The sequence below is a fragment of the Rhinatrema bivittatum genome, chromosome 5, assembly GCF_901001135.1.
Source record: "Rhinatrema bivittatum chromosome 5, aRhiBiv1.1, whole genome shotgun sequence".
NCBI classification, from domain to species: Eukaryota; Metazoa; Chordata; class Amphibia; order Gymnophiona; family Rhinatrematidae; genus Rhinatrema; species Rhinatrema bivittatum.
The window spans coordinates 111,164,625-111,177,795 of record NC_042619.1 but is presented as its reverse complement, the minus strand read 5'-3'; the positions used below and the strand labels follow the sequence as shown (position 1 = coordinate 111,177,795).

The 13,171-nt window shown below is 41.1% G+C and overlaps 1 protein-coding gene across 2 annotated transcripts in view; it reads left to right on the top strand.

The window, feature by feature from the left end:
* The window catches only part of POSTN (periostin), a 164,940-nt gene that overhangs the window by 45,298 nt on the left and 106,471 nt on the right, over positions 1-13,171 (top strand). For both annotated transcript variants that reach the window (XM_029602743.1, XM_029602744.1), the window contains exons 3-5: positions 5,460-5,524; positions 10,077-10,234; positions 12,033-12,197. In XM_029602743.1, coding sequence (XP_029458603.1) covers positions 5,460-5,524; positions 10,077-10,234; positions 12,033-12,197 — 388 coding nt within the window. The remainder of the gene's footprint in view (positions 1-5,459; positions 5,525-10,076; positions 10,235-12,032; positions 12,198-13,171) is intronic.

Here is a 13,171-nt window from a genome sequence, read left to right as displayed (position 1 = left end):
GTCACAGGGGCTACCGGTGCCATTGGTCGGCCCCTGTCACATGGTAGGAGCAATGGATGGCTGGCGCCATCTGGTCCTACCATGTATGAGTGCAGGAGATGACTCCCGGACCCCCAGCTGGACCACCAGGGAGTTTTGGTAAGTCATGGGGGGGGGGGGGTCAGGAGGGTGGGGGGTTCTAGTTAATTCAATTTTAGCCAGGAAACGAATAAGAATTAACGCATGTATGTATCGGGGGGCCCCCTTGCCGAATGCAACGTATCTGACCCCGACAAATACGAATCCCAAATGCAACGTATGGTGTCCCTCTGCACATCCCTATGATATAGTTCTTCCACCTTGCTTCTTTCTTGATTATATGGAATATTTTGTCCTAAAAAAGAAAAAAAGAAAAAAAAATTATAAGTTTCCTTTCCTACCCTGCCTCTTTCATTGTTTTGAACCTTACTGTGTTAATCTGCAGCTATTACTACCCAGCCTGCTCCTATCCATCTCATGGTGCCTGGAGAACTCCTTCCATTTCTAGAACTCTTTTGCCTTTTTTTTTAGTGCCTTGGGGTATTCATGTCACTCTTGTTGGTGACCTTTGCCCTCTCATGATACCTTAGGGTTTTGATGCCACCATGCTCTTTGCCATGCCCTGCACTCTTCCTCTTGTGGGTTTTGATGCTACTGTGCTGTTTGTCATTCCCCTTACTCTACCTCTTGGGTTTTCATACCACTCTGCTTGCTGCCATTCCCCTCATTCTATTTCTTGGAGGTTTTCATGCCACTGTTTTTGCTGCCTTAATCTACATTCTATAGCTTGGGGTTTTGACCTTCTTGCTTCCAACTTTACCCCCTCTCAGTTCATGGGGGTGTTGGTGCCACTGTGTGCTTTTTCACTAAGAAAGCTCAAGGTCTGCTGTTCAGACCTACTTTGTATATTGTAAGGCTAAAAACCGCTTGCTCGCTACCCCTCACTGTAAGCCGTGAGTGATTGATGCCGATCTTCTGGCTGCATTGCTTTGCAGTCTGCACCTATTATTTATGCTTTTAAATTCCAGTGCACCTGCTGTTTTGACACTTTATAGCTTTATTGAACCTGGTGACAATGATCCATTTCTTTGGAATGAAGAAACAGTTTTAGCCTTTCAAGACGCTGTAGATGTTGCAGCAGCAAATCATGTAGACCAGAGTTGCACAGTGTTTGCTGTAGCAGTGGTAAATCATATTTTGATTAATGTGTGGACATGCTTACACTTTTTGAAACATCTGCCATACTTTGACAAAAAAAAAAAAAGGATTAGTCAGAAATGCACAACTTCAAAAGCATCTTGTTCCATTTCTATAACCTTTCTCATATTATTACCCCATGCACGACAACAAAATTGGAAGTGAATAACAGGTGTATGTGACATATGTTGATTGTCCATGCAGATTTTAGTGCTAGTTGCAAGCACTCCCCTCCTCAACCCAAAGCCGGAAGTCTCTTCACCCCAGCACTTAGTCTGTATCCCCTCCAACCTGACCGTAGCACTCCCCAGCTTCCACTCAAACTCAACCCCAGCATTTTTCTATATGGCTTCTACCGTAATGATGAGTACTTGTAACCAAGCCTGGCCACTGTCAGAGACAGGATGCTAGCCTCAATGGACCTTGTCCCTACCCCGCATGGCATACTTTTAATCTTATGTTCCAATGATTAATTTGTTAGTGAGTATGAGAGTGCCTGTGTGTATGTGTGTATGTGGGGAGAGAGCTAGTGAGTTTGAGAGAACCTGTGTATGTATTTGCTACTAAGTATGTGTGTGCGAGAGAGAAAGGGAGCCTGTGTGAATGTGTGAGAGGCTGAACATGTGTGTGTTACAGGGGGTGTGTTTATAAATGAGAGAGAATAACATTTGTGCACCCTCCTCTTCCCTCACTAATCCAAATCAGTCTTAAGGTGAGTGGAGATCAAAAGATAATAGGTATGAAAAGCAGAATTTTTTTTCCTTTGTTAATTTTAAATATTTGGTTTTATTTGAGGTCTGCTGTTGAAATATTTTAATGGTGTTTGGTAATTTTTTATCATTTTAAAGAGTTTTAATTATTGAATGTTATTCTATTCATCAGCTATTTTAAAATATGTATTGTTTTTATTTGTATGGTTGATATTTTATATTTCTTGTTTGTATTTTTTATGTTTTATGAGGAATAGTGATGTCTCTTCTTTTCCACTGTTACACTGAATACACTCATTCTAAGTGTCTGCAGCCATTTGAAACAAAATAGGAAATACCAATGATATGTCCTATTTTGTTTCATTTTGTGGGTTTAAAAAAACAATAGAAAAAAAACACAAACTTTTGTGGCGGGAGCTTCTATCATTTTTTTTTGGGGGGGGGGGGGGGCAAAAAAGCAACATTTTGTTGATAAAGCTCAGAACCCACCCCAACCTTTCCCGTTTATTACCCATCCTAGCCCATCCTCCCAAACCCCAAAGGACTTGCCAAAATTTTCCTTGGTGGACCAGCAGAACCTATCACATGATGGGGTAAAGGGCTGGATGATACCATTTTGAAAAATGGCACAGGTTCCCCATTGCCCCTTTTATCTGAGAGGGGCTGCCCAATGACACTGGTAGATCCTGTCACAAGATAGGAGCAAAAGGCAGCCAGCGCCATTTTGAATAATAGCAGCTGCCAGGCTGGGAGCAGAATGATGCTCCCAGGCCCCCTGCTAGCCGATCAGGGAAATTTTGCTGAGTCCTGGAGGGTTTAGAGAGTGAGGAAAGATGGGTCAGCTCAATAGTTTCATGAACAGGAAGAGTAGGGGGTGAGTTCTGTTTTTTTTTTTTGTTTGTTTTTAATGAAACAGAAAAAGAAATGATCTAGTGTGGATATGAAATTGGCCACCTCCACAATGATAAAAAAAACAAAACCCAACAACAAAAAAATGTTTTGGCTACCACCCCTACTGCATATAGGGCCGAATTTCAATAGCTACGCGCGGGCGTAGATTTGTGCGCGCAACCCGTCGTGCACAAATCTACACCCGATTTTATAACATGCACGCGCAGCCGCGTGCATGTTATAAAATCCGGGGTCAGTGCGTGCAAGGGGCTGCACACTTGTGCACCTTGAGTGTGCCGACCCCTAGGGGGAGCCCCGATGGTTTTCCCCGTTCCCTCCGAGGCCGCTCCGAATTTTTGATCGAGGCGAGGTATTCTGATAGCATGTAGTTTTTGTGTAAGGATCTATTGGAACCTGATTTGTTCTATTTTCCTAATAGGAGGTGTATTTTGAATGAATAGGAGGTGTATTTTCTATGGTAAAAGGTAATAGGAAATGTTCTGCTCTACACTTATTTTAAGGAGTTTCTGTATTATAGAACTTTAGGCAGTGTTTATATTAGGATTTTGTCCTATACAGTATAGAGCACTCCATTATAGAAACATTGTATTAATGCTATCTAATAATTTTAGTGGCAGTTTTACTTGATGGTTTAAACTGGCTAGGGGTTTATTTGCTACATAAGGGTATTTTTGTTGCATGTTTAGAGATGCCTCTGAATGATGCATGTCCAGCACTTTGCGAAAATGGTGCAAAACATTTGTAGTGGTGCCTTCTGCTTTAAGAACAATGATGTCCCATCTCTTCATAGACAGAGCTTGGTAAGAGGTGGGTGTGGAGAGAGGCATGAGACCCCCACTGGGATTGAACTAACTGGGCATTTTCCTTGTAAAAGGTCATATAGGATGACTCTTATGGCAGCTTCAGGGGAACATAGAACAAACATCATGTAATATTTAATATTTAAAAGTGTGATGTCCAATTATGTGTTTATTTTTTTTTATTTTGCAATTTTTAACAATTACATTTCAAGAAAAAACATACTTGAAGTTGTAAACATGTGAAAAAACAAAAAAGTATTCATAGGATAATAATACAAACAGATACTAGAAATTATTGAAATTTTCACAATTCCCAATCCTCTATATGGAGGCTCCAACACACATCTTTAGGAAAACATCTGTTATCAAGAACTAGTTAGGAAACTAGCATAGAAGGATTCCACCATTATTGAACGACCAACTCAGACCAATGCACCCTGTCTAGGCATAGGAGATGAAGAAGAAAATATAGTAGCCTTACTACTTATAAAGGAAACCTATTGAGGTGGTTGGAAAAAAAAATATAGGACACATTCAAATATTTGATAATACATTTCCATGGGAACTTTAAAATAAATAAAGTCCCCATTTCTAAGACTTTTGGCCTTAATAACAAAAATTGCTGTCTTCTCTTGTGTGTTTGACATGCTAAATCAGGATAAGCATATACTTTCAAATTAAAGCCTGGATTTATCAAAATGCACTAAATATCACATGCATAGGTATTACAGCAATAATATTTGTGCACTTAGTACCCAAATTGTTGTAATTCCTAGAGAGAGAGAGAGAGAGAGAGAGAGAGAGAGAGAGAGAGAGAGAGAGAGACTAGCTATAAGACTCTCATAGTAGTTAGGTATTTATACCTCTATATGAGGCCCACCTATACTCAAGGTGAGGTTTAGGTAGGAGTGTAAGGGTTAGGGGCCACTTTGACATTCAAAGTGAGACGTACAAACAGAACAGTGCTCTCTTCTGAAGATTTGCTGACCTTCGGAGTGAGGAAACGCAACCAAAGATGAGATTTGTGTAATGTTCTCTCAACCTAGCTTGATGGACTCTCTACCTGGGTAACATCAAGCTAGGTTGAGAGAACATTGCACAAATCTCATCTTTGGGTGAGTTTCCTCACTCCGAGGGTCATCAAATCTTCACAAGAGAGCACTGTTCATTTCGACCGACTCACTTTGAATGTCAAAGTGGCCCCTAACCCCCTACACTAATACCTAAACCTCACCTTGAGTTACTAGGTGGGCATCCCATTGAGGTATAAATACCTAACTACTATGAAGGTCTTATAGCTAGTCTCTCTCTCTCTCTCTCTCTCTCTCTCTCTCTCTCTCTCTCTCTCTCTCTCTCTCTCTCTCTCTCTCTCTCTCTCTCTCTCTCGGGCTGTTGAATAATGAAAGTGGTGTTTGCCTGTATAAAGTACCTCTTGGGGATGTAAGGTTTTTTTTGCAGGAATCTGAGTCTCAGAGCAAGGAATTTGTATGGACTACCTCTGGCTTTTTAAAAAACTTGCTTAAACAGAGTTATTTAGTACAATATATGGAAAATAAGGGGCTGTATACAGACAAACACCACATTCATTATTCAACAGCCCCTAAAGCAGCTCGATAGAGCGAAACTTGCCTGAGTCGGGCTTTTTACTACGAAATATTAATAAACTCCTTGGTGTTTACCGAACTTCTTCGTGTGGTAGCAAGTTAAAAATTAAGGCATTGCATTTGCTTTTTAACTACTATCATTTATTTTTCATATAATTACATGTTTCTAGTTTGCAATACTGATTCACTTAATAGTAATTTATTCTATCTTTAAACAGGGTAGTCTTATATGAATGTTGCCCTGGATACATGAAAATCGACGGTATGCAAGGATGCCCAGCAGGTACAATTCAATTTACAAACAAATAACCATTAACTAACCTATGCTAGTAAAACAATAGCTCACAACTTTAAATTCACAACTGAGGATTAAATCTGAAAGAAAGCTGAGAGCCCTGTGGAAGGATGCTATTTGTCTGGTGATCTTCTCCAACAAACAGTTTTGGAAGTTACTTGAAGCAACCTCCCCCCCATGCATCTACAGACAAATGTATAACTTTATTGTTGTTTGAAAATGGTCAGTGGATGGAGAAGAAGTGAAAGATTTGAGTATCGGATTAGCGAATGAACATCTGAAAATACCATGTGCTAAATGGATTAGAGATATACAAAATATATTTTATTCATATTTAGTCACATTTAATTTTATGAAAGAGCTTGAAAGTGCGTTATTTTAGGTTTAATTAGCAATCTAACATAAGCAAGAAGGTGATGAGGTTAACAAGCAATATGATAAATGCAATAACCTATAAATGTTGCTGCAATAGGAAACAGGTTTATTTACTATTGGCCTGTATTATAAAAATTGAAAGCTACAGATCACCTATTCAGTAATTATTTTTGTGCACAACTAAAGTGTATGCATTTATAACCAAAATATAACACATTGAGGTCCATTCACAAGGACAGGCATGCAACTGCTTTATACGCAGGAGCAAATTTTCCAAAAGGCAGAATGGATAATTGCCTGGAATGGTCGCACTGCCTCTGTAATTCCGCCCCTACAGCGCGATACAGTGGGGGAGTAAGCTCCAGCTCCAGTGGCCAGCAGTGACTTCGGGAAGGGGAGCAGCTGAGGGCTCATGCTTAAATCTGCCTCTGCTTCTACACCATAGAATAGAACTAATTTATTCTAAAACCCCAAACACATCGTTTCTGAGGTACCGGTGAGGCTGTAATTAATGTTATTCAGCACTATGGAGGCAATTTTTACAAGGAGCTGGCACTTTTTCCTATCCATCTCTAACCAGAAAGGAATCCTACAAAACTTCAATGTGGAATTTTTTCAAACTTGAGTACATTTTTAACCTGACAAGAATTGAAGAGCAATTGATATGAGCATTTTTTTCCCCTAAAAACAGTTTTGTGCTAGATCCAAAAATTTAATGGGAAAACTGTTTTATTTTGTTTTTCAGTTTTGGACTCGATTAATAAATTTAATGGAGAAATATTTCAGTTTCTAGCTTTTATATAGCTGTAATTATCTTGAATGGCTCGGGAAATATTGTTTACTGTATTTTATTTGTAGTTTTGCTTGGTTGTATACCACTTTTGTAAGAAAGTGGTATATGTTGTAATGTGTACACAGAAAAACAAAGCAAATATTTATTCTTTTTCTAATAAAAAAGTGCTAAAAACAATGGGGTCCATTTTCAAAAAGTTTATCCAGATAACTTTGCGAGTTAGCCAATTAAACTTCCGCTTTTCTAAATTCCCTCCCCCACCCCCGACCTACTAAATTTGCTTGCATAAATTCAGAAGACAGACAGAAGTTTAACCGGGCAAAACTGAGGTGACTTTAGGAGACTTCCTGGTTAGTGCTCATTTTCAGCCCTATCTGGCTAAGTTTAGCTACCCCAGTCACTCAAATATCTCCCCTAATTATAGCCAGTCATATTTATATTAATGATATATTCACCTTAATACTATATGGGGCAGATTTTCAAAGGGTTACGCACGTAAGATACACGCGTAACCCCCAAAAAGCTGCCCCTTCCACCCCCTGTGCATGCCAAGCCTATCTTGCATAGGCTTGGCAGCGCGTGCAAGCCCGGGGACGCGCGTAAGTCCCGGGGCTTTCCTGGGGGCATGTCGGGGGCGTATCGGGGGCATGTCATGGCCGGTGCATCTTTGGGGGCATTCCGGGGGTGGGGCCATGGGCGTGGTTCCAGCCCAGGGGTGTTCCGGGGGCGTGGCCATGGCCTCCAGACCAGCCCCCAGACCGGAACATGGCGGGGAATTAGTTAGGGCTGGGGGGTGGGTTAGATAGGGAATTCTAACCCTAGGGAATTCCTGATTTTGTAAATTTGATTTTGTAAATTCCTGATTTTGTAAATTTGTTAATTTTTTATTCTCAGTTTTTTTTAACACAGTTCCTATCAATTTCTCTCTCCCCTAGCACTTCACTACCTTTCTCCTTCCCGCAACTTCTGCGCTTACTGTCACCTGACCCCCATCCTCTCCTTTTTCCTTCACTGCTCCACCTCCCCCCTCCCTGTTATTTGTAATTTCCTCTTCCTCCTTTACAATGTTGATTGTGAACCGGCATGATATGTCCTATGAATGTCGGTATATTTTAAAAGCATTTAAATAAATAAATAATAAAATAGGGGAAGGAAGGGGAAGGTGGGGGGGGGGGGGGCTGGAAGGAAAGTTCCCTCTGAGGCTGCTCCAATTTCGGAGTGGCCTCGGAGGGAATGGAGGATGGCTGCACGGCTCTGCGCGTGCAGGCTGCCGATTTTGTGCAGCTTTGCATGCGCCAACCCTGTATCTTTTAACATGCGAGTGGCAGCGTGCGCATGTTATAAAATCGGGAGTAGATTTGTTCACAACGGGTTGCGCGAACAAATCTACTCCTGCGCGCACCTTATAAAAGCTGCCCCTATTTGTTTTCTTCTTTTGTTGTGATTTTGATGTTTATCTCCTTTTCCTGGTACAAGATGATTCTTGTGTTTATTTGTAAAATATATTAAAAATAAAATAAATAAATAAATAAATAAATATAGCCAGTCAAATTTTGCCTAGCTAGATTTAGGTATATTTTCAACCTAAAAACCCAGTCCGGTTCAGCTGAAAATTCAACTAAAAATAACTAGCTAAAATTATCTGGTTATTTTCACTATTAACCCGAGCAGCCGTGACTGTCCCTCGCCAGGGAGGTAAAAGGGGGGGAGGACGAGTAACACACATTCACATATACAGTGGGCCCTGGTAACAGGTGGCCCCCTCACATTGATGTTATTTATCATGTGCTGTGCACTGTCTCTAGCTAACTCCCCCCCACCCTGGCCTCGGGTACACCCACCCCAGCTGCGACAAATATATATGGCAATCTCTTGCTGACATAAAATCTAACTATCCTGCTGACCCTTATACCACGTGAAATAGGGTGGGTGGGTTTTCCCTACTGAGGCAGCTATGCAGAGGACAGGAAACAAAAGGGACCGGGGTACTGTACCCCGGTCAGATGCCTCCCCACCATACGGCTACTCTCACCCCATGGGTCGGCCCAGGGCCAGAATTGCTCAATGAGCCGTCCCATAATTGCCCACACTCCCCCATCTGAGCCCTCAAGCCAGGACCCCCTCATCCCCCCTCCCCGCCCTTAGCCCAAGGGTCCCACAGCTGTGACCGGGCATGCTCATGTCGGCAGGGGACGGGGGGTGTCTGACGTCAGCGCGCTGGCTGCATCATCGGTCCACACCAACGCCTCACGGCAGAAGAGGCCATGTCTCCCCACCCCCTCCCCAGTGTTCGCAGTGCGTACGGCACTGGGTTTTTGGCAGCGTCTGCACACGCCACGGCGCCACGTCTTCAGCAACTCTTTTAAAATGTACCCTCTATGTGAGCAAATTTGCTTCTGTTTTCCAACAGTGGTAAATTTTGAGCAAAATGTGCTAATCAGGGTCTTGTAAAAAACTTCTAGAATACAGGGAGATTTTCTCATCTTTCGTAATTTATTTTCTTACCCTTTAAGTTATTTTTGGCACCATCAATCCCATATAAAACTAAAGGCACATAGACCTGAAGCAGTAAAACAGTGCTATTAGACTTGACTTAATAATATAGTGGTATTGTCAGCATTAAGCTGCATAGTAAATTGTACTGCACTTTTAAAATATAAATGAGTGAAAGAGCAGAAAAATTGGGACCTTGAGATTTGAAAAATGTGTGAACTTAACTAGAATCTGCCTTTTTCCATAAGGCATTCATGTTACATTGACTTGTTGCATGTTGGCATGGACAGCAACATAAAGAAAACTAACACATGAAGCAAAAAAAACAAAAAAAAGTTACTGTAAGTGACAAGACTATAGGTTATTCTTATTAATGGATTCAAGGAGTGCAAAAAAAGCATGCTGGGATATAACTGCACAATTTGTTGATTATGTATTATTAAGTTAATTTGATGACATATTGCACACAAAGGGGCCGATGCAATACAGTGCGCTCAGCCAAGCACATTTTGCTCCCAGATATTAACGCCTGCCAGCGTTCGTTTTCATTACTGGCAGACGACCGATTATGAAAACCGACGCCGAGTTTGCCACCGTTGGTCTTCATAACCGGCAACCGCGGCGGGGATTACGTTAGCAAGGAGGCGCTAAAGTCGCGCAAGTGACCCTAGCACCTCCTTGCTAGCGCGACTCCCTAATTTGGGTATTGCATGGTGCCCCCCTTGCGGGTGCCATGTGTGCATTAGGAAAGCGGGCGCTGACTTTTCAGTGCCCACTTTCCGCACTTTTTATTGCATCGGCCCCAAAAGATGGGTGGTGATGTGACCGTTTCAAAAGATCTGTTTGAGGAACTTATCATTTTCTCTTGTTCGTTTACAGTTGCCCCTATTGACCATGTTTATGGCACCTTGGGCATTGTGGGAGCCACCACAACGCAAGACTATTCTGAAAAATCTGACCTGAAAAAGGAGATTGAAGGAACAGGCTCCTTTACTTTTTTTGCACCAAGCAATGAAGCATGGCAACTGTTAGATCCTGTAAATACTTTTTAAATGTAATATTTTTCACACACTGATGTTAAGGATACATTTGAGCTGTCAGTGACAGAGTGTGACTACCTGAAACCTTTCTGCATGAAGTTGTCCGGCATTATTTTGCATGGGGGAGTTGGTGGGGGCAGGAAGCAGCAGTTCTGTTCTTTCCTTCCTCCATCTTCAACATTTGGACAGCAGATGATGGCATAGGTGGTATCCAGCTCAAGGGTGAAGGACCAGAGGGGAATATTTGGCTAGAGGGAAGGGAGTTGAAGGATGAGGAACCTTTGAGTTTCTCGGACTATGTGATGGTGAGGGTTAAAGTCCAAAAGGTGCACCTTGGTTGTTATTCAAGGGGGTGGGGTTCTGGAAGTCCATGGAAGCCACCTTGATTACCATTCAAGGGATGGGTGGGAGCGTTAGGTTACCTCAGTTGTCACTTGATGGGCTTGGGGGAAGATCAAATTACTGCAGCTAGTGACGCTGACACATTACCTACAGCAGTAATACCAAAATGTTACCAGTGGCATTAACACATTTACATTAATCCTGTTTGATCACTGGATTTACTAAAGATTGTATGGTATTTATTAAATCTGATACTAAGGGCCTCATTTTCTAAAGTATCGCAGGCCTACGATACTTTAGAAGATGAGGGGCGGGGGGCCGAAATGGGGGGGGGCTGCGCTAGCCGGCAGCGATCGCACCGTCGCAGTGCGATCGCTGCCGGTTTCACACCCAATAGCGCCACCATAGGAGGTGTAGCTATTGGGAGTGAAAGCTGCCGCGAAAAGGCACTTACCTTTTCGCTGTCCGCGGCTTCGGCGCAGAGTGGGCCCCGGTGATGCCCCGACTCCTTCTCTTCCGGGGCTGACTCCGCCCCGACTCCACCCCAATCCTGGTATCGCACGCGATAAGGGACTTTTCACGTGCAAAAGGTCCCTTATCATTTTCTGGTCATTTAATTCAAAAAAATAATGAGCATAATTATATATACCGTCTTCTTATGTTTGTAGGACAGATGTAACACCAGCTAATATTACATATATAAGCTGAATGTCTCTTATGTCCATTTTTATGTATTTTTGTAGATGGTTTTTTTAATTGCAAATAAACTATTTCCACTTAACTGGTAAGCAATTTGATACACCTGGGCGTTAAAAAATGAGTGCAATGTCCCGTATAACTAAAGCAGTACTTAGCTTGTATATCCAGCTTAAGAATAACCTTGACATGGAGCCCTGTTTCAAATGTAGTCTGTCTCAGGGGGCTTTGTAAAGTCTTAATGCTGCTCTAAGAGAGCAGCATTAAGACGAAACAAAGTTCTAAACATTCGAAACATGGCTCCATGTTGGGCTTGTTCTTACACTGGATATACAAGCTAAGTACTGCTTTAGTTATATGGCACATTGTGCTCATATTTGAAAGCCCAGGGTTCAGGTGTATCAATTGCTTCCAAGTTAAGTGGAAATATTTTATTTGTAATTAAAAAAACATCTAAAAAATACATAAAAATGGACATAAGAGACATTCAGCTTATATATGTGATATTAGCTGGCATTGCATCAGTCCTATAAACATAAGAAGACCATATATATTATTATGCTTATTATTTTTTTGAATTAAATGACCATAAAACTAATTCTTTTTTATATCAATATTCCTCAGGGAGCAAGGATTTTGGACCTGTGGTTTATAAATATTTCTTTTAAATATATAAAAAAGAGATAGATACTGACATTTTTAGAAAATGAAGATTATGGATGATATATATTTCCAATAACTCAATATTCTTTTCCAGGAAATTCGTTCTGGATTGCTAAGCAATGTAAACATTGAACTGTTGAATGCTCTCCATTATCATATGGTAAACAAGCGAATGCTGACAAAGGATCTTAAAAATGGGATAACCCTTAAATCCATGTATAATAATCAGGATCTACTGATCAACCACTATCCTAATGGGGTATGTTTCCTACCTGCATTATTCATGCTTTCTATATGCTATGCCTTCCATTTTGACTTTTCAGATTTCTTTAACGTAAGATTAAAAATTGTATTTGAATTACCAACAATAACTTTTTTACCCAAACAGATTTACCCATTTTGTTTTAATAAGGCCCAGAATGTTGGAGATAACAATACATTTAGTTTATATTTCATGAAGCATAATTTTTGAACACTGTAACAGTGTCCATCACTACACAATGGGTTGAAAGGATACAATATAACAGTGAATCATCAGTTCTTAAATTTAGCTGACACACATTTTAAATTCAAAAGAAGATATGTCAGATTAGAGAAGTTCAGTACTCTCTCTCTCCCCAAGCTGACCCCAGCACTATCTTCTACCTCTCCTCATGTGGACCCCAGACCCTTGTTCCCAACTCCCAAGTCTGACCCTTGCATACATGATTCCTCTCTACAGACCAATGCCAGCAGTATCTTTCCCCCACCCAGCACAATCCTTCCCCTATTCCTTTATTTATTTTTTATTTATTTAAAAGTATTTATATACCGTTTTTAAAAATAAAATGTTATCAAAACGGTTTACAAAGAAATATAAAATCAACGAAATAAAATAGATTAGAAAATAAAAATACATAAAACGATATATAGCTACCTGGGTAGCTAATCTTAACATAAAATTTACAACAAAATGAATTATGCCTTGAAGAAAAGGGGAAGGGAGAAGGAAAAGAAAGAGGGAGTGGGTCTGGGGAAATAAGGAGAGGAAGAATTCTCTGGAGAAGCAGAAGTTAGAATGGGTCAGAGTAAAAATTTCATGAGGAAGCAGAAGGGGTAGATGAAAGTTGAGTAGTGAAGGTTGGGTATTTGGATATTTGCCAGCCCCCAGCCCAAACTAAGCAGTCTCAGCCATCCTCCGTCTACTGCCAGACCCGAGCCAATCAGAGCTTTCTTGCTTTTGTTTCCCTACTA